General features: G+C 41.3%; 1 protein-coding gene across 6 annotated transcripts in view; it reads left to right on the top strand.

Moving 5' to 3' along the window:
* Window positions 1–25,467, top strand: part of PLPPR1 (phospholipid phosphatase related 1) — a 135,364-nt gene extending 109,897 nt beyond the window's left edge. For all 6 annotated transcript variants that reach the window (XM_056325400.1, XM_056325401.1, XM_056325402.1 and 3 more), the window contains 5 exons: window positions 4,509–4,641; window positions 13,900–14,150; window positions 20,991–21,167; window positions 23,058–23,189; window positions 25,154–25,467. In XM_056325400.1, coding sequence (XP_056181375.1) covers window positions 4,509–4,641; window positions 13,900–14,150; window positions 20,991–21,167; window positions 23,058–23,189; window positions 25,154–25,186 — 726 coding nt within the window. In that variant the 3' untranslated portion in view covers window positions 25,187–25,467. The remainder of the gene's footprint in view (window positions 1–4,508; window positions 4,642–13,899; window positions 14,151–20,990; window positions 21,168–23,057; window positions 23,190–25,153) is intronic.
* The last annotated feature ends 389 nt before the right edge of the window (window positions 25,468–25,856 follow it).

Here is a 25,856-nt window from a genome sequence, read left to right as displayed (position 1 = left end):
GCTGTGGGCACAGCTCTGCTTCCTGCATCTCTTCTGTGCACCCTGGCTGATGCTCCTCCTTCTTTATCTGTATGGCATTGCAGCTGAAATGAAAACTGTCAGTGACAGCTTTCACACAACCTCAGTGTTCACAGAAAGTGTGAAAAAAATAGAAGAACAGCTTTTCCCCATTTGTAACCCCAGAGTGAGTGAGTGAGAGGCAGGAGGGCTGTCGAGATGCAGCTTACGCCAGCAGCGATGCGGGACTGCATGGAGGCAGTCAGGCCAGGTCTCCCTAGAGAAGAGGGCTGAGCAGTTTGACTGAGTTGCAGTGAACCTATAGTGAGTTTTCAAAGGGAGGTGGGGAAAAAAGTGGGCAAAACTGGGGCAGTCTGACTGGTGGTGAGCCAGTTTATGCGTAAGAGGAACCGGATTGTGGCACTCTACACGCAGAGGAGTTTGGAGAAGCATGTCCTCAGCTCTGCTAGAGGGTCTCAATTGAGATACAAGACTAATGTTCTGAATGAGAGAAACTGGTAAGAGGAATAAAAGTCTTGAAGCTGGACCCATTCTTGGCTGTCAGCACCATCAGTAATTACTTCTCTAAATGGGATGTAACTCTTTAAGGCTCCCTCCCCACCCTTACCCCACTGCACCGTTCCTGCAGGAGTGCTGCTCCAGGATGCCACTCTTCTGCAACCTCCTCTTGTTTGTAAGCCAGATTCACTCCTGGATAGTTTATCCTTACAGAAACAGCTCTTCTTGATGTTTATCCCGATTTTTAGAATGCAGCTGTACAAAGAATCATTTGGCAAGGAGACTGTGAGGTTATCGGAAAGTGCCATAGGGGGAAAAAAAAAAAAAGGTCAAGTTTCTGCGTCCCTTTAAAAGCAGCAGTTACATTGTTTTGTTGATTAAATTGGCAATTAAATTAACAAACTGTTGGTGATCTGTATCAGAGTTCAGGGAGTATTGGGTGCTCACGATGGGCTAAGAACTTGAAGGGGGAAGATGTGATATTTCACTGTCTGAAAATGTCAGTTTGAAAGTTGAAGGACTATCATGGACAAAAGGTTGTTGAAGAGGAAAATGGAACAGATCATTTTATCTGTCTCTTTGCTCAGGAGGAGCCAAGAAATAAGGAAAGCATATGCAGCAGAGGTTTTTGAGACCTGAATGTTGAGGAGCAAGTATTTGGCGACACCACCAGTAATGGGAAGGCAGGGCAAACTGAAGACATTTTCTCAATGGGCAGGTTGTAATCAGCAGAGGAAAAATGACTGCTGAGTAAAGATTCATGCTGGGGCTTTGGGGCATCATCAAAGGTACCTAATAGTACTATCGAAAATATGTAAGAAAGAGTATCCAAGCAACATAAGCTCAGTGTGGTTGAACTTCTGTTGCATTCAGGACACCAAGAACAAAATCATGTCCAGTGGCACTACCTTTGCTTCCCGATTGCCTACATCACCTCAGACTGCAGATCACCTGTGCTGTCAGTCGCCAACCTCCAGTGTCATTTTCTTGCCATTTCTACTGTCTAATTAAGCCAGTGTGATACAACAGCTTATCACACTGTTTACAGTGTGATACAACAGCTTATCACACTGTTTACAGTGTGATACGACAGCTTACCACACTGTTTACAGTGTGATAAAACAAACTTGGATTGTTTTCCCAAACAGAAATAAGTAGATTGCTTGTTGTGTACCTTTCCACCCATACCTCTTTATCTATATTTAGGTTTCAGGTTTAGAACTGAATTGTACCAATTCCTGGGGTGCTGATTCTGTTCTGGCAGAAGCAAAGATACTTAACAATGTCAGTGATTGATTTTGGGAGGCCAGCTGGACAGCTTGGCTGGGTGCGTGCCCTGCTCATGCAGAATCATCAGGGCTTAAATCATGAGAATGAGCGGAGTTACTTGACTCCAGAAATGCATGCAGAAAAAAAAATAAATTAGTTCTTTGAAGAGCTGTTCGGACCACATTCAATTTTGCACAGCTGGCTTAGCTATCAGAGCTAGGTGCCCAGGCCCTCGCTGAACTTTTACAGGACAGCAAGGCTCGGTTTCTAGAGCCCACATGAAACCTACAAGAAAACAAAATCCTCAGATTTGAGCAATTAAATTCAATGCCAGCGATGGCACCAAAAGAATAGTGCAGTTATGTTGAATCACCTCATAAATATGCTATTACTATACACCTAAACTCTTTGGTATTACACCAAAGGTACTGTTCCCGTAAAAAGTCACATTTTGATCTGTTGTGCTGTAGGAAGTCTAAGATAACTCTGCTTTAGTCAGTGGAATGGAACTGAACAGATTTATAGCCTGGCAAAATTTACTCCTAAATCTAAGTGGAATAATCTATCCACATGGCAGTTGCTAGGAGTATGCCAGACAGCCAAATATATAGAAATAAAGATGGGAATTGAAGTCAGAAAATATTCAGCTAACTTCTGATGCAATGGAACTTTAAAAATAGGTCTGTTTTTAAAGGAGGACTGTTAAGAAGTTTCATACCTTAGTGTATCTCTTATTTGAAAAGGCTGGGTTTTTTAAATGCCACTGACCCATGTCTTCACAGCATAGAATTTCCTCAGGGTGTGAATTGTCTCTCAATGTGTACATACAGCGCCAGCCAGACAGAGAGCCAAAGCATTAATTTGAACTTCTGAACATTATTGTAATTCAAATAATAAACGGTTTGAAAGAGTGTCACTTTTAAACTGCTTTAGTGCCCATGGTCTTTTTCTTAATGCCCAACCCCGCAGTTAGTGAGCTAGGCTTATCGAACTGCTTGCCAATTTTGTTAAGAGCAGATGGAGTGAAATGGGATAAAGGCAATATTTCAGCGCAGCTCCCATGCGTCAGCTCCCACTCCCAGATGCCATTATCGACATATATTTTACAACTCAAGGTTGAGCGTACTATGCTTGAATGTCAATAATCGATAAGGATGCTCATGTGGCTTAGATAAGGATGACTTGTTGCCCTTGAAACAACATACCATTCCAGCAGCCAAAGCTAACTTAAGACTAGTTCCTTGATATTTATACTAACTCTGAGTGTCTATGGGTATGTGTGTGCGCATGCATATTTTTTTTATGCATTTTTCTGACCATTCCCTAGCACTGTGGCTTCCTTTTTTGTGTCTTATAATAATGTATTAAATTAATTCTTTTGAGTGCTTCCCTTTTAAAAGCTCATTTCATCCACTTCAGGCTGACATTTTTTCTCTAAAGGCTTTCATTACAAACTCTGTCTTTCTAAAAAAGCTCCCAGTTTCCCCTCCTAAAGCCTGGTGGCAAAACATGATAGGTTGGGTGATTTTCAAAAGTGCCGTCTGTGAGTGGACCGTCGCTGCCTCTAAAGCCTGTGAAGAAATGCTATCCAGCTTTAGCTAGGGCAGATAGACCTCTGCGTGACAGGCTTAAATTACTTCAGAGGGCTTAGGAAATACTGATCCTACTCCTATGGGAAGCAGTTGTCACTTTTATAGAAAGTATGAATATTCTGGTCACGAAAAAAAAAAAGTAATACCTAAGTATAGCTAAGATCAAAAGCAATGGATCCCTGGAGACTTCATCTTTGATGTTTAAATAAATGAAACAGGCCATTCAGTAAATAAAACAGGCCAGAAGTCATCCTCTGGCTGTCATACTAGCTGGCATATGCAGTCTGCAGCCAAATGGCTAAACTCCTGTGTAAATAGCAGTGGCTGCATGCAGCTTTCCTCCTGGGACTTGTCCCAGGCATTTTCTGAGAGACTGTTGTCACCAGGCCAGGTTACGGCAGGGACCATGCTAGCAATGTAACAGTATGGGTGACTGGGTGTGCTCCAGCCATACCCTGGCAGTTTTTTCTTCATTAGTACAAATATGATGTATTTGTCCAGAATTTTCCTTGACCTCCCCAAAAGTTTTTGACTTCAGCCTGATTTCCATTACGGGATGTCCTTTGTCTAAATTTCTTCTCAAAGTTGGCAGGAGCTCTATAACCTATCTGGCAGACTCAGGTGAATACAAGTTTGAGAAGCTGTGGAGGCTGCCAGGAGCATCCAATATTGCTGAGGCTTGCTGGTAAAATGTTGGGGTGGAAGTCTCAGCATTGCTTTCCACTTCCCCAGATGTCTAGAAGCCTTCCATCCCTGAAGTCTACATAGTCAGTAAGCTGTTAACAGGACACGACAAATGCTCTGCCAATCACAGTAAAAATGGGAGCTTCTGCGATCCACAGTGTTCATTAAGCTCTCTTCGCCATCTGTATCCCAGGATTTAGTATAAGAAGGCCTAATATTTGCTGTGTCTTGCCACTGAGTGCAAGAATAACAGCTCCTTTTCTTGGCTGGGAGCTGGGTCTATGTCAGTTCATCTCAGCTGAGTAAGTGTAGCCTCACTGTGGAAGTGCAGTGTCCCAAAGGCGTGCTGCTGTGTAGTAGTTTGTGGGCTGGAACCAGTCACCCACCCATGTTTTGATGTTTGCTCATGTCGTTTTTAACCTTCCTTTTCTTTCCCTTTCCTGGCAGATTTTTATTGGTGAGATATCCATGTATTTCATAAAGTCAACCCGAGAAAGCCTAATTATTCAAGAGAAAACTATTTTGACTGGAGAGTGCTGTTACCTGAACCCACTCCTTCGAAGAATAATACGTTTCATAGGTAAGCATCCTGAGCACTGCAAGCTTAGTCCCTGTCTGTACCAAAACAGAACAAAACATCCTAATAATTTACTCCACAAAATTAAGTGAGCTGTGAAATCTTTGCAGGCATCTTCCACCTTAGAGGGATAGTCCCCCTTGGGATTTGCAAGGTATGCAAAATGTGCCATATCGCGCTGTCTGGAGCTGGTTTATATTCGATTCTGCTGAGCTTAATACATCTTCTGGACCCTTGAAAAAAGGTTATGCCAATCAAATCCTTATATGAATAATTCCATCATTGCTAGTCTGTGTAAGCTGCCCATTTAACTTACAAATTGATCCTCACCAGCCCATCCCTTTGGTATTTTTCTTTTCAGCTCTAATTTTAACACCCATAGCTCTGCCACACAATGTTCAGCTGAGCATAGTGTAAAAAAGCCTAGAGCCCATTCAGAATAACATTCTTACTTTTATTGTGTTTGGTTTTTGTTAGAGCTTTCGTGGACTTAATTGCTGAGAAATGAATGAAGACGTTCTGTCACTAAACAATTTGGATGTTGCTTTATATGGTGCTTGCAAACTGGTATGCATTTTTCACAATGTTGATTAGTAGAAAAAATGCTTAGAAGACCTTACCGAGGGGACCATCCCATGCTTCTTTTGGAGCAGGAAGAAAAACAGCATTGCAGTTTGTGTTTCCACTGTGGCACTGACAATCTGGTTGTCCTTTGAAAGCTTACCAATTCACAGCCATTTAACGCTGCCCAGAGCACACTCCTGGGTGTTTAGAGATGAGTGCTGGTTGCTCATTTACTTGTAGCAGCTCATTCTTTGTAGCAGCAAAGTAAGGGGAAGGCAGCTCTGAACTGCATGTGCAAGGGGCTCTAGCTTCCCTCCTTCTTATTCATGAGAAGTCCCAAGTTCATGCATGGGATGGGATGGCTTGTCTTACTGCTGACATGGGCCAGTGATAAATATGGCTCCCCAGTGACCAAGAGGAGCTTTGCCCATAGAGCATTATGACACCTCTGTCCCTGTATACTGTTAGAGGTAAAGCATCCTTGCATCTTACCGAGAGCTGGGTGTGTATTCACAGTCAAATTAAAGGACTTATAAGAAGCAATGGGAAAAAAAGCTGAAAATACTGGATCACTTCTTCCCTGTCACTGCTGAATTTTTGCACTTTATATGGAAGAAAAATGTCTGCTGTGACTGTGGCAAGGGGTTGTATTGCTTCTACGGAGCACATCCCTGGCTGCAGGCAGGGATATTTGCTCATAGGATGGAGTTGGAAGTCTTATCCTGTGTTAAGGTTTTCATCATCAGCATATGTGTGCTGGAAAGGAGGAAGAGCCATGGTTTTCTTTCTTCTTCTGTCTCTGTGCCTCCAGCTTTATGCATGGAAGTTAGGAAGTGAAAGTGCTTTTTACCTTCTGCCACACTGGGCTGGAGACAAACCAGCCGTGGTTCATTACTCAGGCCTTTCTTGTGTGCTGCTGCTGAAAACAAAACATGGGAATGCAGCTGAAAGTAAAATACCTTTGAACTTCATATAACCTCTAGGATATATTGATGGATAATAAACTGCCATTAAGAGAGAAGCAGAGTGCTGGTGTCCACTGGGCCACTTAGGGCTGTTAGACTGTTCCAGCACAATCCTAATCAAATACTCTTGCCTGTGGGGTCAGCACTAAAAAAGCTTAGACCATTGAGGCTAAGCCCTTGCTCTGTGTTTTCTCATAGCTGCCTTTATTCTTAAAGCATTCATCCTATTGTTTCTCTTCTGGTGGAAGAGAAGTGTGATAACAATGGCACAATGGACTCTCATAGTAGTAAAGTATGAACCCTGCTAAAATCAATCTTGGCTTTGCAGCTCTATCTGTTTTCCTGAGAAAAATGAAGTTAACGTTATTAGAAATGGCTGGAAGTGTTCATCTCATCTTAAACTACACTGACTGTTTGCTTGTTTTCTTCTGAAGCCTTCTGCTTGCCCCTACATGGATTTCCCTGCATGCATGTTCTCCTGCTGAACTTGAGGGCTGTCAGTTACAGAGCTGATGAAGTAGGTTGTCTTCCAAGATACCCTAGCAAGCAGTTGGCTGCCAATTTAATCTTGATACCAATTAATTGGAATATCCACATCTGATCATTTCTTTTGGCCCAGATGTGTTAAGCAAGAAGTAAGTTGCAAGTGAGTACCTGCAAAAAGTAGTAATTGAACTCCTTGGAATATTGCCTTGTAAGTCATTACAGCTGGTATTACTCAAAAGGATGAAAAAAATCCTTCCATTTGACTGGGTGCTTATTTGTTAGGAAAAATGAGCGCTACTTCCTGCCCTGCAAGGCACATCATGGAGAGCTTTTGAGAGTTGCTATTCCCAAATTTTAGCAAGGCAAAGAGGCTTTTTCTCCCTCTCTGAGTCTGTAAGTAGGGTTGCTGGGAAGAGATGGGGTTTTAAGAATAGCAGCCTAAATGTGCTTTCCACAAAACAAGCAGAAAGTTATAGATATTTCCCTGAACAGTTACTTAAATTTTTGTAAGGAAGGAGAAGCAGAAAAGGAAACTCCAGACTCTCTTCTGGTGATGTGTGAGATAAGCACCCTTGTCATACTATCTTCATGAGATCTTTTGGATTTGGTTGATAGAACTGAGCCTTTTCCCGTCTTGCTTTTTCTTCATGTATACAGAATGAAGAACTTTTTTGCACTTTGATAGTGGAACAAAGAATTAAGCAAAACCAAACACCTGCAACTCTTCTGCCATACTGGCAAAGGTCCATGTTTCTTTTCTTTGATTTTTCTTATCTTGCCTACTGTGCTCCTTCTACTTACTCTCTCCTTGTCTTCTTCAAGTCCTCAGCAGCTGTCTTGTTTTTAATATTCTCCCTTCCTGAGTTTAGTGAGGACCTTGAATATTGAGCTTTGTCTTAAGTACCTCGCTGGTTCTTTGTCCACAGGAAGCAGAACCAAAATTTCTTCTGGCTTCCTGGCCCAGGCATCAATTCTGCGTGTTGGTAGACATCCGCTTTTGTGGTGAAGGGCTGCCTCTCAGCTTGCTTTAGTGTACATCAAGTCCTTCACTCAGCCTAGATTGGTGAAATCTACTATGTTCCCTGTATTTAGAAAATCAATTTTATCAGTGAAAAAGCTGGCTTACCTTGGAAACATCAGACTTTGATATATATTGCAATTTGTTCCATCTTCCTCTTTATCTTTTATAGCTGCTTCCACAGACATTTATTTTTAAGATTTCCAGGTCAAGTGAGTGGTGTGCAATTGCTTTGGAGCAGTTTTTTCTGTCTAAAATATTGGTGCTGCACTGCTAGTCTTCAGTCACATCATCCCTCCTCCCTCCTCTCCCCACTCGCCCCAGCAGTTGTATTACGGGTTTCTGCTGCCAAAATTCACCATTCATGTGCTGGAGCTTTGAGAAACCAGAGGGTAGGAGTGTTTGTTTCTTTGGCCTCTGCCTCTTCTCCCTTTCTCCCAACTTGAGTACACACAGCCTTTCATATTGTTAGTCACCATGTCTTGTGGTAATCTGCCTGTTCAGTACTTTGTTAACGTCTTGTCATCTTGCATTTGCTTCCACGTTCTACTTCATCATTTGTATTGCAAATAGAGGTTATACATTATTTTAGCATTATTTAGTGAATAGTTTCAGTCAAGGATTTAGTCTGTTTATATACAGCTGCTGTCATACCACCGGGATCATGGTATGATACCGGCTCAGACCTCCCTGGCTCAGTTTGGTAGGGTGACTAGAGTGTGTATTGTGTTGCGTTTCATTATATTAGGTTTATATCCATGTGATTAACTTGTATACCTGCAAAGCCCTGATAACATACAAGTAGCCTCTCTCCAGTTAGATATTTAGAAATGCAACGTGCTTCATGAATTTGTTACCAGTGGCTTTTACTTTGGACCTGCATAATTTGCAGTTAACAAATGGCACAGATCAGCTTCTGCTGACAGCTTAATTTAAAGCATGGTGACACCTCACAGTGGGCAGCTAAATAATGAAATTAGGGCTTTATTTCAGCAAATTAAGGCTTTAGTTCAGCAAATAAAGGTTTACAAGATTTATACACACGTGGAGTTTATGGTAATAGGATAGATATACCCCAGAGCTCTGATGTCAATTCCCTAGGCAGCTGCAGGACATAGTTTGCCTGACCTTATCCTTCTGTTCGCCTTGGATGAGAAGTTCACTGTGAAACAATGCGTGTTCTATTATTAACTAGCTGGATGCACAGGCCCATTAGAGTGAAACCTTCAGAGATGGGCTGAGGATCAGCATTTCGATAGAGCCATGGGTCCTTACAGGGACTCCCTCCATTGAAAGTCTAATCTTCTTCAAAAAACTTAGGGGGGGGAAGGGGTTAGGGGAACGAGAGTTAGCATGTGTAGTATAAATGTTTTCCAAGTAAATTAGGTTGAGTGTGACAAATTTAGGTAGTTGGCTGGGCACTGGGAGAGAGTGCTATCCCAGACCTGGGTTCTTTACAGGCTGTGCAAAAGGTGATCCACACAGAGCTGAGATGCTTGTTTATTGCACGTCTGTGCAGAGCTGGGTGCTCAGTGGTTAAATCCACAAAGCTAGCACACCTCTTAATACATGGTAGAACATTTTGCACACTTTGAACAGTAGTTTACCATTACATTTAGTCACACTTAATTCTCATTGGCTTTTATGAGACTCAGCTCCATTTAAAGGTACAGCATTCTTTCTTCATGTTCTGTGAAGAGGGGCCTTTGTTAGTAGGGGTCTTTCTTAGCTCGAGGGTAGGGGGGTTAGTATGGGAATTAGGATAGTTCACACATAGTTCAATTAATGTTCCATTTGATCTCATTAACCCTTTGGTTCTCCTTGAACTTATCTTATGTCCCAGCCTGATATATTTATGGTGTCTATTCCTTCTCCCAAGGCCTTGTCTTGTTAACTGTTTGTAAGGGTTGATTAGCATCCTGTTTTTCAAATTCCTTCGTAGTTTTTGTTATAGATATTTAGATATTTCTTTTTTTAAAGTAAATAATTCTTGTACCAGGAGAGGAGTGCCTACATAAATGTACTTGGTAGAAGACATGATGATATGTTACCAAAGGGCATAGCTTCTGATGTCTCATGAGCCCTTCAATGCATTGTTTCCTTTGTCACTTAAGTGTTTAATGTTTTTTCTTTAATAAAGCCGCCTACATCCTCATTCTGATTTCCACCCACTGGCACCTCACTTGTGTCTTCCTGATGTCTGTTCAGCTGTTCTTCTATAACTCCCAGGGAGTTTTGTTGATTTTTTTTCTTGTTGTTGTCATTGTTTTGTTTCAAATCAGTGGCATTTAAAATGTCTGTAATAGTGATAGTTTCTATGGAGTCAACAAGCAGCTGCAGTCACTGATGTTAGGTTCATGGTGGAAGGAGAGAGAGGTTGAGCACAAGTTACAGGGAGAAAACAGGGTTGTAATGAGGTTGCAGTGATGAGGAGAGCTGGATTCTTCTTCAAAGCACATGTCTCTGTTAGCAAAAGCAACAGGCAGAGCTGGAGGTGGCAACACTGGTGAACAGCCACACATGGAGCTTGGTAGGAGAAAGGCCATTAGAGTAGCATGTGAGTGAGAGCCCAGAAATTATGGATTCATGCTTGCAGGACTTTTTGGCAGTAAGTCAGATGGAGATGTAAGTGGGGAAATGAAAACTGAAGCATTCAAAATTGAAGCTGTTGAAGATTTAGGTTCTTCTGCAAGACAAGTGTTAGTTCAGGTAAGATGGAGCTGGAAAGATTCAAGGTTTGTGTTGTCTGTCCTCAGTATTTTTGAACAGGACTTACCTTGTTTGTTCTTTTTTTTTGGTTTGCACATTTAGTTTGTCTAAGGTCTTTCTTACCAGACATAAATATATGTTCAAATCTGATCCTCAGGTGCTGCTTCGTGGACTCTGGGGCAGCTAAAAAGAGTAGCAGGAAGTATAGCCTACCCTCTATCTCTAGACTAAATTAATCTCTCTCCCAGTAACATTCTGCTTACTGGTTTGCCTTCTAGCCCCTACTTTCTGTCTGCTCCTGACACACACAAACACAGCTGTGAGCCAGGACTGTGACAAAAAGTCAGGAAGCCTTTCCAGAAATAGCTTTCCCTCCTTCTTTAAGGCCTCTGTGTGCAGCAAAACTATGTGACATGTGTGGATGAGGGAAAGAGTGGCTTTATGTAAATGAGATTAATGTTTGTCCATCCTTTCTGCTAGTAGCCAACTGTAGAGGCTATAGGTCTTCTTCCCATATGGCTTGCACCGTTTACAACTTTTCTTGGCATATGCCAAGTTTCGGACTAAAGTTCACTCCCAGGTTTTCTAGGCCAAAGCAAGCACAGTGAGATAAAGCACTTGCTCCTTAGCAGGACAACATCATCTCCCATTACACCTGAGCATCAAAGTCTGGAAAAGGCATATGTTCTCCAATTCTCCCTCTGTGGCATTGTATCATGGGCTTCAGCTGTATGACATCCGTTGAACAGATGGATTCCTGAGGTACAAAAACAATCAGGGGACTCTTTGCCACTACCGAGGCTCACTGGTGTTACAACCTTTACACCAATTACAGCCAATCCTGTATCAAAGTCTCCAGAAACTACATGATGTGTGATCATTCTGCAAGTGTTAAATTCCTGCTAGCCAAATTCAATGCTGCACATAGCTATGATTTTCATAAGGCACAGTTTGGCTGAACTGCAAGAAGGGAATTACACTGATCAATATGCATCACAGTCAGAGTATAATAAATGTTTCAGTCCTGGCTTGCTCTGCTGTTCTGCAGAGTGCTACAGCCCTCAGCAGTTGATTCTGGCTTCTGGCCCAGCACTTTTAGTGCTACCAATTATTGAGAAAATGCGGGTGTTGAAACTTCCTTCCTTTGGAGAAAAACACTGGACCACCTTTGTACCTGTGCACTGCCTAGAGAGTGAAATAACTTTGTGAAGCCCATGAGCTTTTTCTGAAACACCTCAGGTTTTGGCTTGTATTTACCTGTTAGGATAAAGACCATGGGCCAGACTGCCTGCCTCTTAGATTTCCTCTAAGTATTGTAAAGGACTGGATAATAATCCTTACTGTATTCCCTGTGATTTGCACAGCACATCAAAAAGATGACATTTAAAGCAAGCTGTGCCAAAAAAAATCTTAAGAATTTGGCCAAAGAGCCATATATAAAACAAGATTTATCTCTGGCATAACTTGCTGTTTCACCAGGCTGAATAGATACCTGCTGGCTTTTTCATTTGAACTTGCTTGTGCATTGGCTAATGTAGGTGAGGAGCTCCTGCTGGCTGTGGAAAACCATGGATTTAAAATATTAGCAGAGGGATAAAGGAAATAAAAGACCAGTGTCAGTGCACTCTCCATTTCCCTTTCAAGCACAGACACTTAGCAGGATAAATGGGAGGAAGACTGTCATGCCAGTAAAAAGACAGGGGCCAGTCCTGCTGTCTAGAACCAGAGGGATGCTACCTTCTTCTTTGACCGCCACTGGCTTTTTAAATCCATGATCACACATCACTTCATTAATCATGAATGATAATAAACTCATATAAAGAATAGTAATAAACTCAGTCCCCAAAATCATCTTCACTGTGTTAACACTCCTTCCTAACCGTGGGGAGCTGTGGTGAGGACAAACTGCTCAGCACTCCTGCAGCTGCTCTGGGCTGCTACCCAAGGAGATGGCTCTTCCCATCTGTACCCCAGTGAGGAACTTGTGCTACAGCACAGCTGTATCAGTCACAGCACACCATCTTTGTGAGCAAGCAGCACTGGCAAGCCCCACTTCACACTCATACAATGAATCCATTTTTAGTTACAGGGTTTTTTTAATGTTACTGTCTGTACAATTGTCCTGTGTGTAGAGAGGACCTGAATGTTTAGTAGGACCTAACTGTCAACTCTAGCCCTTCTGCTTTCTATTAGCTGCAAGGTGGGTAACAATATCTGCAGAACAATCCTTGATTCTCATTAGTTTGATGTAAAGCATTTTCTGCTGCATTATGTTACTGACTCCCTGATATTTTTTGTTTCTCAGACTACAGCAGTCTTCTTTTTTTGAACTCAGTACAAGATAAGCAGTGAAGTTATTATAACCATGGTGGTGCCAGCTCTTAAGATTTTATCACACTCTACTGAGGTGTTTTCCCTGGAGCTCCAGCTCTTAGTCATATTTAAACACACAGTCAACTCAGCTAATTTATAATTTAAATGAGTTTTGCTTACAGAGCTACAGGAGGGAGAAAGCAAAAATATGACCCTCAACATTCCCCGACCAAAAGTAAACATTCATTTATTCTAAATTTTTGTGACACTTTAATCCAGCTTGGTGATAGGAACGGGAAAAGGGGAGCTGATTTTGTCTTTTGGAATGCTTGGGTTTGTCTTGTCTGCAAACCTGCTGTTCTGTTCCTTTGGTATGTAGGCAGTACATGCAAGTAAAAAATCCTTATACATGTTGATAGCAGCTGTAGCAGGTATTGGTAACGCTCATAGGGAGTCAGTGGAGGATGTGACTACTCCAGTATTGATGGTCCACAATCCTGGAAATGTTCCTGCGTTGAAGTGAATGCTTCCTGCCGTAGCATTTGTGGGTATGTGCTCCCAGTGACAAGAGCTGACTGCAACTGTGTGGAAGTGTCCTCCAAAATAAAGCATGAGAATGTTTCCAAAAGGACCTACCAGATATTGCTAGATGAGGATCTTAATGTTTCAACATCAGGATGGTTAATAGTCAATGCAAAAGATACTTGACACTAGATAGTTATATTAGGTAAGTACAGTATTGTGTCTCAGCCCTACACTGCTTTTTCAGGTTCAGAGGTGTTGTATTACCGGTTTTGGGCCCAGATGTGGTAAAAATACATGTTTTTAACAGCTCATGCATGACATTTGACTGCAGGCTGTGAGGCTTTGTCACAGTGGAAACTTTACAGGCACAAATTAAGTGCATCATTTTCAGTGATACCTATAGTTCTGTTCAGAGCTTGAATCACAAAAGTACTTAGGCGCTAGATGATCATATTCAGCCTGCTTGTGATTCCTTCTGGAGTCATAGAGTTAAGCACCTGTCAGAGTTAAGCATGTGTCATGCCTTTGATGCAGGACTCTGCTGGAGTCAGCAGGGGCTTTTTCTCGGTAATGACTGCAGGGTCTGGTCTCTTACCTCTCATTATGTCTCTTCCTTTCAGGTACCAAGATTTTTTTTGTAAACCTGTTTGAATAATCATTATTTCTAACCTTTCCTCACAGGAGTGTTTGCGTTCGGACTTTTTGCCACTGACATATTTGTAAATGCTGGCCAGGTTGTGACTGGGAACTTGGCTCCCTACTTTCTGACCGTATGTAAGCCCAACTACACTGGAAATGACTGTCGGGCCCACCACCAGTTCATAAACAATGGCAACATTTGCACTGGAGATGTGGAGGTGATTGAAAAGGCGAGGAGATCCTTTCCATCCAAACATGCTGCTTTGAGCATCTACTCAGCTTTATATGCCACGGTGAGTGCCAGTGATGAAAGCTAACTTGTATGAGAGGTTTCTGATTGCGCATCTAGATGGGGCCATTTTTCTTACAGTGGTTTTTTGAAGAAAAAGAGGGTTGTTCTGTGGAGGGATTTCTTCTTTTCCTGTAGGGGAAAATCCCCTTCTCTCTGTTTTACCAGTCCTAGTGTAACTAAATCAAATGTTCATTGCTTTTGAGGCAGTGTATGACATGAAGGCATGAGGTCCTACTCCTGTCTTTGCTGCTGATTTTCTCAGAGGCCTTGGAGTGTGCATTCAACCTCTTCTCCCTGCCCCTGTATCATGAACATTAAAGTGAAGTTGATGCTTAAATGGCTCCTGTATCACTAGTATTTCTTTTGTTCACATGCCATGGGTTGTTGAATGTTTAAAATGTAAATGGTGCCATTTCAATGGGAGGCTGAACTGGACTGGATTTTGCTTCCCTTGTTTAGGACCGGAATTCCTTATGCAAAGAAGATTGTAATAAAAGTGCCAGAATTTGCTGTTATCACAGAGAAATGGTCCCCAATTGACCTTTTGACAAGGTGACACTGCTATAGCGTCAGAAAAGAAACTGTCTGTCTTAAAAAGTCTAGTGAAACGGATCAGCTGCTCATTTGTGTTCTCTGGCTAAAGTTTCCTTAATGTTTGAAAACTGATCCAAGAAATAGTAGAAAACTGTGGTGGTTTAACCTGTAGTTTAACTGTGGTGGACTTAACATGGTTGATCTTAAAACAGCTTGACTAGGTCTTTTCTCCCACAGTATTTTGACTCAAATGAGTGGCAGAGTCTGTCTGTAGGTCATCAGGAATTGAGAAGAGCCTTAGATTTATTAATTACAGGGTATTTACTGAATATTTTACCCTGATCTTGGTAGCAGATGAATAAACCACCAGATTTTTACTGTAAAATGAAGAGGCCACCCAGTGTTGTTTAAATATCCATCTGTTTGCAGTGAATGTTGCGTGAATAATGACAGAGATACTAAATTGCTGACTGCTTTGATCAGGATTTGTTGGGAAGTGTTTGAAAGGCCCATAACATTTTGGGTGCATTACTTCTGAACAGTAAGCAACCATGTGTGAAATACAGATCCCAATAAACTCAACATTGTTGTAGCAGCTGTTTTCATCATGATAAACTCTTAGGTGGAAGCTCCAGGGTTAGGCTTGGTCCTGGTTCTGCCCTAAGCTAGTTTACATCCTTTCATGGATTTTCCCTGCTCAACCTCCTTTGTTTCCTGGGAAGGCAAGTCTTCTACAAACAGGCTGATTTCTACAACTGAAGAGGAATAATGCTTTTCTTTCCTGAGCTTAAATCCCCAGTAGCTAGGTGTTACTGAGCCCTAGTCTTTCAAGAGTACCTGCAATAAGCCTGCACTCCTCTCCACATAGCAAGATACCAGGTAGAGCCAGGACATGGAGTAATTTCTGAGCTGCAAGGCCATAAAAGTCTGCCCTTAAGGCATTTCAGCCTACAGTCCCATTTTAGACCAGTTCTCTGCCTGAAGGCACCCTCTAGCACTCAAGGTGGTGTCACTTAGCTTTTCCCTGCCTGTCAGTTGGGAATAACTTGAGCATTACACAGCAAATGCAGTGTTCAGGTCTAGCTTTGCTTAGTAACTGTGCTGTGCACAATTTTTTGAGAAGTGTCTTGCTGATTCTAAAATGCATGATAACGTGGGCTTCTGAACATAAAACAGGGTATTTGGTTAGTAATAGCTGTATTTTGCATAAAGCTGAAGATTTGAGCCATGGAACAAGAACAATAGTACAGGTTGAATGTGAGGAGGCAGGAGAATAGAATCAGCACTGACACTGTCTGTCATTGTATAAATGTCTGCTGAGATCTGGCAAGTTCCTCTGATCACCGAACCTCAAATATCCCCTGCAGATGTCTCTGTGGTGGTTTGTTCATTAGTCTGCTATTGATAGTATGCCCGCAGTGTGTGATTGGCTTGGCTTTGTGCTTTGGTTGGGTTTTTTCTATAATCCAGGGTTTATATATAGTCAGCTAGGCTTTTTCTTTTCACCTACCAAAGCAGCTGAGGAGAACCCAAAGCGTTGCTTTTGTGATCTCTGCAGGCAATGGTGAATCTTGTACGCCTAAAGTAGGGGAAAGAGAAAACAGCTGACAGCCCTGGCTTCCATACTTACACAAAAATTAGAATGGCATCTAATGAAGTTTTGGTAGTCTCTCAGAAGTATCACAGGATGCCATGGTAGTCACTGTACATAGTACACACGGCTGTATAGTTAGAAACACATGTTTCTATGTAGCTTTCCCAAGGGAAAATGGTAGGCTAGAAATGCCCCTTAATTCATTGACATATCTGGCAAAACCCAAAAAACAGATGATAAAATCATATGTTGCATATGGATATCCCAGTTACATCATCTTTAAACAACACTTACTTCATGCTCTTCTGAGAAGGGTCAGAGTCAATGACAAAGGTATCTAACAGATGGTAGTGCTCAACTAGAACATGGAAAATTAGAAGTGTTTCACCAGCACAACTGGAGGACCTCTTCTGTTTGCCTCTGAAGTGAAAGCAAGGAGAACTAGTTTACAGTCACAACAGGGTGTCTATGGTTGAAAGATGCAGCTAGTCACTTACATTGTCTATTTAGTAGGGGTTTTAAGATTCTTGAGCTAAGCTGTTGCCTAGCAGCATCCACAAGTAATGCTTTCTGTCACTTCCATCTGGCTAGGACCCTCTACCCCACCACACTGGGTGTGTGGTTTATGCCTGGGTAAGTTGCTTCTTGACTAGATTAGAGTGATACAAGGTACCTGAACATGAAACTTAGAGCATTTAGGAAGTTCTGAATAGCAGAGAACACTACAGCAAATCCCTTCTGCAACCCAGTTAATTGTAACCCCACCAACAATTTCTTCCATTTCTGCATTAACACACACCAGACTAATCAGTGAAATTTAAGGCCCTGGCAATTTGAGCAGCTGCACTGAGCATCTAGCAGACTGTATCACGTTCTACAATACACTTTGTTATCAAAGGCTCTGCTGTAGAAACCTCTATGGCGAAGGAAAGTTTGTCTGTAAAGCTTGCAGGACACAGAATTTTCCAGTATTGCTATGAAATTGTGAACTTTCCAAGGAAAATAAACTGTCACAAATCTCCCCACTTTCTGCTAAAAGGACAAGGCAGACTTCTTTCACTCTGCCTTTCTCATCACAGATGTAATATACATTCTAACTATATGCATATATTTGCATATATAGAGATATATATAAATGTGTGTATGTATGTATATTTTAAATGTGCAAACAAAAAAGCCTCCTTGACTGTCTATGCTTTTGTCTGTCTGAAAAAGATATAAGAGAAATTACGCTCAGGATGAGAGCTGCTATCACACATTGCACATTGCTAAATACACTGCTTGAACGTACTGATAAGAGGGCTGCAAAGGAGCGGAATAGATAATTTATGTAGTTAAATCATATGTAGTTTATTTTTTAATATGACTTACTCTGGTTTCTTCACATCTTTTTATGTTCATTCCTTCCTTCCTCTCCTACCCATCAAATAACTGGTTTTGACATTTAGAGTTTTGTAATTAAATTTGCTCTATAAATAGCATTGTGGAAAATTTTAAAATTTCCTGTGTTTTACATAAAGCTTTGAAAACATGCTATAAGTGAAAGGGTAAACACACTGCGAGAATCTTAAACAATATCTTGGCTTTAGGGATCAGGACAGTAAAGATCAAACTGCAGTGATGGGGAAGTCTGACCAGAATGGAGAAGCTCTCCCAGTTATTTCTGAGCTGAGCATGTGATTTATGGATGAACTGGAGCATACCTTCTGGGCAAACAGTTTGTCTTGTTTTAAACCCTCCTCATGAGAGTTTAACAGTTTTCCCTTAGCAATCTGTTTGCATGGGTAATTACCCTCATTGCTAAAAATGTTCTCTTTGCTACAAGTTTATGTTTTCCTGTCAAGGCACATGAAACTTCAAATACATTAGGTACTTCCCATCTGTAATAAGGAGGACTCTCCCATGTGGGTGGCCAAAGATCCAGCTTCCTCTCAAAATGTTCCAAACACAGCCCATGCACAGCTCCACCGGGGAAGGTGCCAGAAAGGAGTTCTCTTTGAAGTTTTTACATTGCTCTGGTAGGCATCTGAAAGACACCACAAAAGTTTTACCTGTAAGAAAACAAGTATGTGTGAGTTCTTCTCTATAGCTAGGGTTTGCAGCTGTCGTAGCAGGACTGCATTCTTTCTTTTAAGAGGTGATGCTTTTCCTTTGGATGCTGTAAACAGCAGTAGCACTTTGGCAGGGAACAGGAGAGCGATCCAGCTCCCTACTGTTTTTTGAATTGTCTTCTGCTAAACGAAATGCATAGGGTGAAAAGATGGAGCGTAATTATTCATACAGTGGCAATGATATTTTTTCCTTAAGGTTGAGTGTTGGTGATAGTCAGGTGGAGTCAGTCACAAAGACTGGGGCAGGAATGCCATCTAGTGCTCAGTTGCTAGCTGTCATTTCAAGGCATGTGCAGCAGCTAGGTTATTTGGTTTGAAAAACAAAGCAAGCAGGAACCTCTTGAGTAACTTAATCCCATCCACAGTGCTATCACACGCCATGATGTTCCAGTTCATAAATTGAATTCACCTTTAAATGATGTGGTCAGCAGCACATCTAAGGGCAGAAGAGTTAATTTCACCAGGCAGAGATCTGGCAAATTCGGCTGTTAGAAATCTAGTACTGCAGTTCCTTGGCAGGTAAAAGTGTAATTTTGCCTAGGTACAGGTCTGGATGCAGTCAAATTTCCCTTCCCCTGGTCAGTTTCTCTGGCCTGTCCCTTGCCCTTCCAAGAGGCAGTTGCTGCATGCCTTCTAGAGTTGTGTATTGTAACGGGTTTAGAGCTAACACTCTTAACACCAGCCAGCTGTGGGGACATTTGATGGCTCAGTCAGGGGGAAGGGAAAAGAAATATGGACAGGGGGAAAGTAAAAAGTGTTTAAAAAAAAAAAAAACAGTAAAAACTACACACAATACAGCAGAATAAAGGAATATATGAAAAGCAGTGAACAGGGTGACCTGGAGAATGGATGCATTTTATGTTTCTTGATCCCAAAATTATGTGCCAGACCATAGTGACCTCTATATACCTTGCTCATGAAGAAAGGGACAGGCATTAAAATACAGTAAAATAATTGCCTGTGGTTGCCAAATAGATCAGGGAGTGCGAAGCAAGCTGTGCTGATAGTTGCAATTGGAAGCATGAAGCCAAGCCTCCGCAGACTTCCTTTAGCGCAGGCACAGTAAAATCATGAGGCAGCTTCAGCCAAGCCATTGCAGTTTTGGCCAGAGACTGGCAGTGTGAGCCAGCACGGTGTCCTGAGCTGCTACAGCAGCAACGAAGGAGAACAACTCTTGGTTCTCCACAGTCCTGCAGAGTCCCACTCTGATTTCAGTACTGCCCATGGCAAAGTGCTCAGCAGTGCCCTTCCCCAGAAATGATGTCATCCTAGGGCAAGATGAGGTTTGTGACCTTCAGACAGCAGAATCAGAGATCCCAGTTGTGGTGTTTATTGCAGATGTGATTCAAACAATAAGGATCTTCTACAGCGTCTTTTGCCCAGAAGTCTTAACAACCATATTTCCATTTCTGACAACTGAAAAAGGGCCAAGAATGAAAATGTTTTCAGCTTTGGCGATTTGACTGTTTTTACAACACGAGAACATACTTTTTTTCTTTACAAATAAAATGGCATCTGTTGATAATAAACACTGGAAGAGATGCTTCCATGGTTTGTAATCTTTCTATTTCCCAGCAGAACAGGTGTTTATACTTTCACTGGATCAGATCTATGGTGTGTGAATCAAGTTAATTTACTAGCTGATTGGTAATCAGAATCAAGTGAATTTTTCAAATGTATCTTCCTGACTCTGATGTATGGGAGGCAGTGTGTCATCTGGAGATTTCTGGCAAATGTGTTTGACTTACCTGCTGTGCTTACCAAAGCTTTGGAAATCATGTAGATATCCATACTTCCTTGCTGGAAAGAATTTTATTGAATTGTTTTTCCATCAGGCTTGGTTTGCTTGATCTTTGTCATTTTGTGGCTCTGGAATTAATGACTGACTGCTAATTGTGACCCACATGGTTTTACTCTCTCTGTCAAAATGCATTAAAAATAAAATACAAACTGCCAAAAACATGTGGGGTTCATTAAAAAATATTAAAAGCACAGTGAAACTTCATGCTCTGGAATTACATTTTCAGAATCAACTTTGTTTTGAAAGAAATCTCTCTCATATTCTGTGTCTCATTTAATCTTGCAGAGAAAATATTTGGAATGGTTTCCTTTAATAGTCTCTCTTTCTTAAACTTACCACCACTTAGGAAGCTGGAGCAGCTAGTAGTTTGTATGGATGCTAGGTACTCCATCATGTGCACATTACAGTTTCTGCAGGAGTATAAATGTAAATTCTTGACTCCTTTTGCAAACGTTTAGTCATGTACATTCAGACTGCCTGTTCGCTAGCATATGAGCGAGTATTTGCACAAGTTAAGAAGTCAGTAAAACTGAGCCTATACATACAAATAAGCTCAGAAAAAGTCCAGTATGTAAATGCTGTTGATGGGATATTTGACATCCTGAAACATCATTTAACAGCATCTGTTTTGTTCTTTTAAAAGTGTTCTCTGAATTACCTTAAACTTCTTCCTCCCTTTCCTAATGTGTTTTTTAATGAGTCATGGGTTTTGTCACATCCTTGCTGATTTAGGATTTGGCTGGGTGGAAAAAGATTACTGGCAGAGCCCCTTTTCATTTTTGGCTTGCTCTTTTTTTTCAGATGTACATCACAAGCACAATTAAAACAAAGAGTAGCAGGCTAGCCAAACCTGTGCTGTGTCTGGGTACCCTATGTGCTGCATTCCTCACTGGGCTAAATCGAGTTTCTGAGTATCGAAACCACTGTTCAGACGTGATTGCAGGCTTTATCTTGGGCAGTGCTGTAGCTTTGTTTCTGGTAAGTCCATCAGTCCTTTTTAATTCCTTTTGAAAATACCTCAGCTGAAAAAAAAAATGAATATAAAAATTACTGTTCTCTTGTGGCCTATTGCAGCTGGGTTGATCCAGTTGCTAAGAAGTAATTCTAGCCCCATCTAATTAACAGTGTCATCAGAGAAAATTCTGATACGAAATCAGGTTGATACTAACTAATAAGCCTAATATGATGACATTTGTGCATTGTTTATATTTCAAGATTATTTTAGTTATTGTACGTGTTCTTACTTGACCTGTCCTGGAAAATGCTTTAAGATGTCAACTAATGTCAAAAGGCGCATGTTTGACATGACTGCCTGGTATCTGGCAAAAATGTAGGACATAAGGTGTTGTCTGGGGCTCTGAGCAGTGGTCATGGTTCCCCATTTTGTTTCAGACCATAAAAACAGTGCAAGCAAAGCCAGGACAAACTCATTGGGAGACAAAACTGCCTCCCTTTGCAGCATTTGGAGTTGAGCTGAAGTTGTTCACCATCTCACAGGAAGACCAAATGTATTAAAATGTATCAGAGGTATTCCCACCGAATCTAGGAATAGGAACTCTCTGGACTTTGGATGTTACTTGCTCCCTTGTTGGCTGAGTGGTTTAAGTGTTCTGTTCAGTGAGAGATCTCTTGTTGAGGCTTTACCCACACAGCAAGCAGTCAAGGTGATTCTTGCTATTACCAAGAAATGCACCTGCTTCCATTTAATTAAAATGTGCTTCAAAACTGTCCACTGCATAGCACCAGCCACTTTAGCTCAATAATCAGCAGGGATTAGGTTTCAAAGATGCCTTAAATCTAGATTGTCATGTCACTGATTTTATTTCTATTCTGTTATTAAAAAAAAGAAACAATAGACCTTCACATATCATTTATTCCTGTGTTCCCTTTAAATAAAAAGATGTCTGCAACCTCTAACCTGAACCTCCTCTGCTTTAATGTAAGAAATTTGTCTGATTCTCACTGGGAAAGGCAGTTTAAATCTAGCCCATGCAATATAAGACACAATCACCATGTATATCTGGATAATCTGTGTGCTCCCAGTACCTGTTTCTAGCAGTGACAGCCAGCTCCCAGCAACATTTTGGCCCTGCAGGTGGAAGGGGTCTCCCCAGAGCTTGGAGGGGAGGGGTGCTGTGAGATTTCTGCTGCCAGCACAAGACTCACCCAGGCTGCAGTCTGCTCCTTGATCAGGTGTAAAGAGCAGCAGAGAGGAAGAGCCAGCAAGGAGCTGGCTGCAGGAATCACTCTTGACAGCAGATGTCAGTTCCTGCATCTTTTTTCCACTGTGTTCCCAAGCCCAAAAGTGCCATGTGTGTTTGCTCATACTAGCATCACCATGTGAGTGCAGTAAGCCTGGTCATGCGCAAGGGAAGGGCTTGTGGGATAAACACCACTGAAGTTTTGCTGGAGGTGTGCAGGAATGGTGCTAAATGAGCTCGATGTCATCCAAATATGAGGCAGATTCAGCCATCCAGTGAGCTAGCTGTTTTCACTTTTGGAAAAGACATCGTCTGAAGGGAGTATTTGGCCAATAAAATGCGTCATCAAGGTAGTCCATGGTTCTGTGATCATAAAGCAGGCATTGGAGTCTCTCCTTGTATACAATGTGAAAAGGCCGAGAATGATTCATCACCTCAGCTTACAGGCCAGAAGAACCCATTTAGCAAAGTAGTCCACCATGCCCAACTATGTCAGTAAACACACTGTAACCTGAGGCTGAGATAGGTGGTGCCTTGAATCAAAACCCAGGTTAAACTGGCGGTTGTGAGACCCCTGATAGTAATTCCCGAGTTTCTCCTGGAGACATAACATGCTGACCTCACCTATATTTTTTTTTCTTTCTTTCTTTTTCCCTGCATTACACAGGGGATATGTGTTGTCCATAACTTTAAAGGAACTCATGGAGCTCCTTCTAAACCGAAGCCTGAAGACCCACGAGGAATGCCATTAATGGCTTTTCCAAGAGTGGAAAGTCCTCTGGAGACACTGAGTGCGCAGGTACTGTAAATCCTCTCACCCAGACTATCACCAACCACATTTTCTGTTATGGCAGAGTAAAAACTAGTTGTATACATAACTACACAGGGAGCTGGGTTTATTCCTAACATTAAGCCAATTGAACAGAGTGAGTTTACATCAGAGGAGAGTTTGTTTTAAGGCATTTATCCCTTAAACTACAAAATACTGTAGATATTCTGCCCCTGTGCACATCTACAGCTAAAGCAGTAGGATTTCACATGCTGCTGCATATTGTATGTGATAACAAATTTCCGCTTAGAAGACTAGAAAACTGAGAGAAAAGATAATTCTATTTACACTTTGGAATGCTTTTGGGATATCTTAAGGATTTACTCTAACATTCATAATCCTGAGGATAAACTATGCTGTCCAGAAGAATATTACAGAGATTAGCTTTTTATCCTTATTGCTGTTCCGTAGCTTCTATAAGAAGAAATCACATACTGTTTTCTACCTCTCAGTCATCAGAAGGGAAGTTAATAGCGTTCTTTCAAATTTACAAGAGGATAGGCTAACAGGAGCATCATTATTGATGGTGTTTCTGTTAAACTACTAAGTTCAAATGGCTTGTGTTGGCCTAACTGAATCATACCCAGTCCTTTCAAAACAGGCAAGCAAATGCCACCTGCCAAGAATTTCTGGGAACAAAGAGGAACTGTAGTTTATCAATTATCTGAAATACCTTTGTGTAATTTATTTGTTCCTGAAATTGTACTTCTTTTATTAAATAGCCTGTCGTTCCTGTCTACACGGTGTGTGGCAAGATCAATACTGACTTTTGTTAAACACTTTGACAACTAAACTGAAAATAGGAATTAAAAATGGAAAATACACTGTTTCTAACACTTGGAAATACTTTGCTTAATTGAAAAGGCAATTTTGATGAGGCAAAGATTTTCTGGGAGACTTTCAACTAAATCTGCAGAACTGTGTGCATTAACTGGTCTCTTGGTGGACTTGCAGTCCAGAAACTAAGTGCTGCTTACATACCCAGATTGTATTGTGTATGACAAAAGGACTGAACAGGTGAAAATGTTCATAAGCTGTGAGAAAAAAAATTGTCTAGTCAGATCTTTGCAGTTTCTGGACTGCAAAGTGCAGGTAGGGACTAAGCCTTAACTGTTGATGTCCACTATAATCAACAAGATCATTTTCTCTGATTAAGGGTGTCAGTCTCTAAATGACCATACATCTAGTATGCAGGAGCAGATTGGGAAAAAAGTGATCCTACTCCATTACAAACAAGTCCTTGGGAGTGGCTGCTCATTACTGTTTCTTTGGATGTAGGAGGTACATAATCCTTCTCTGTGCAGATTTCTGCATCTCTCCCCACTCTTGTTTTGCCTTGCATCCACACAAACGCTACAGATGAAGCATGATCCAAGGACTACTCTGTACCGCCACTGAAGTCCCAAACATTGTGGCTTTATACACATGTGGCTGCATGTGTTTTGGCATAATGACCCCACTGTGTATGGTTTTAAGCCTTGTATGTTACCTAGTATCAAACTGTGTAGGATCCACATGCTCACATCACATGAAGCCAAACCATGGTCTTTTAGCTCTCCATGACTGAGGACAGACCCACTGTATTACTTATGTGACTGTATGAAGTGCTTGAGCCTGTACTGACATGTCCCTCCAGGCAGGATCTAGTCCAGTTTGAAAGTCTCCATTGAAAAAGTCACACCTGGTTTTTCAAGCCTGTTTAGTGAGTGTTCACAGCCCAGAAGCAGGGCTTGAGTTCAGTGCTTCCCACCACGAGCTCAGAACAGATGGCAGTCACATTTACTGTGATCTCTTAGTTTTAAAGCCCTACATTAGTTGGGCAACAGATTTTATTAGTGAAGGGTGGGTGGGTTTTTTTCATTTTACAGACTAGGGTATGTAAAAATGCCAAAATGTATACAAATGTTCATGTGTTTGCCTTCTCCTCTTTGCAGAATCACTCTGCCTCTATGACTGAAGTAACCTGAGATGGAAGATGCCAACTGAAGCTATTTTTTATTACCTTCCAGTACAATACTCCAAGACACACAGTTACTAAATGTCTAACTGTGATGACCAGTATTATGTTATGTCTAGTTAGAGGCTAATGTTTTGTACTTTTTTTGTATGAGAAAGTGATGTAGCTTGCCCTGATTTTTTGTCAGCTTTAATATTATTATGCCAGAATTTAAAAGCAAAATGGAAAAAGAACAAAAAAACCTTTTCTTGTTTAAAGTGTGCACTGAGGAATTACATCTATGGAATTGTTGATGTTGTTATGTGATATTTGTACACATTTTTTTTTCATTTTTGATTTTATATATCTTGAAAAAAATTCACTTTTACCTTTTCTTACCATAAGAAGTGCTTCTACCACTGGGTCCGATTCTGATCTGAGTAAGCTCAGCACAGATACGAAGTAATTGCATATATTTAATTCAGATGAAAATAATGGTGATCAGGATCTAACCTGAATGATACTATCAACAAGTAATAAACATCTGTCCTTGATTCAGTAAGCTACTTAAGCATTCCTTAGCATTATAGACTTCAGTTAGCCATCCAGTTTCCAGACTACTTGGCAGACATGAAGGATGTCCTTAAGCATCTTATTGAATCAAAGCCGATTGTTCTGGTGTGGGTGGTTGTGCCAGTTAT

The sequence above is a fragment of the Falco biarmicus genome, chromosome Z (genome assembly GCF_023638135.1).
Source record: "Falco biarmicus isolate bFalBia1 chromosome Z, bFalBia1.pri, whole genome shotgun sequence".
Classification (NCBI taxonomy): domain Eukaryota; kingdom Metazoa; phylum Chordata; class Aves; order Falconiformes; family Falconidae; genus Falco; species Falco biarmicus.
This window is presented reverse-complemented; position numbering and strand designations above follow the sequence as displayed.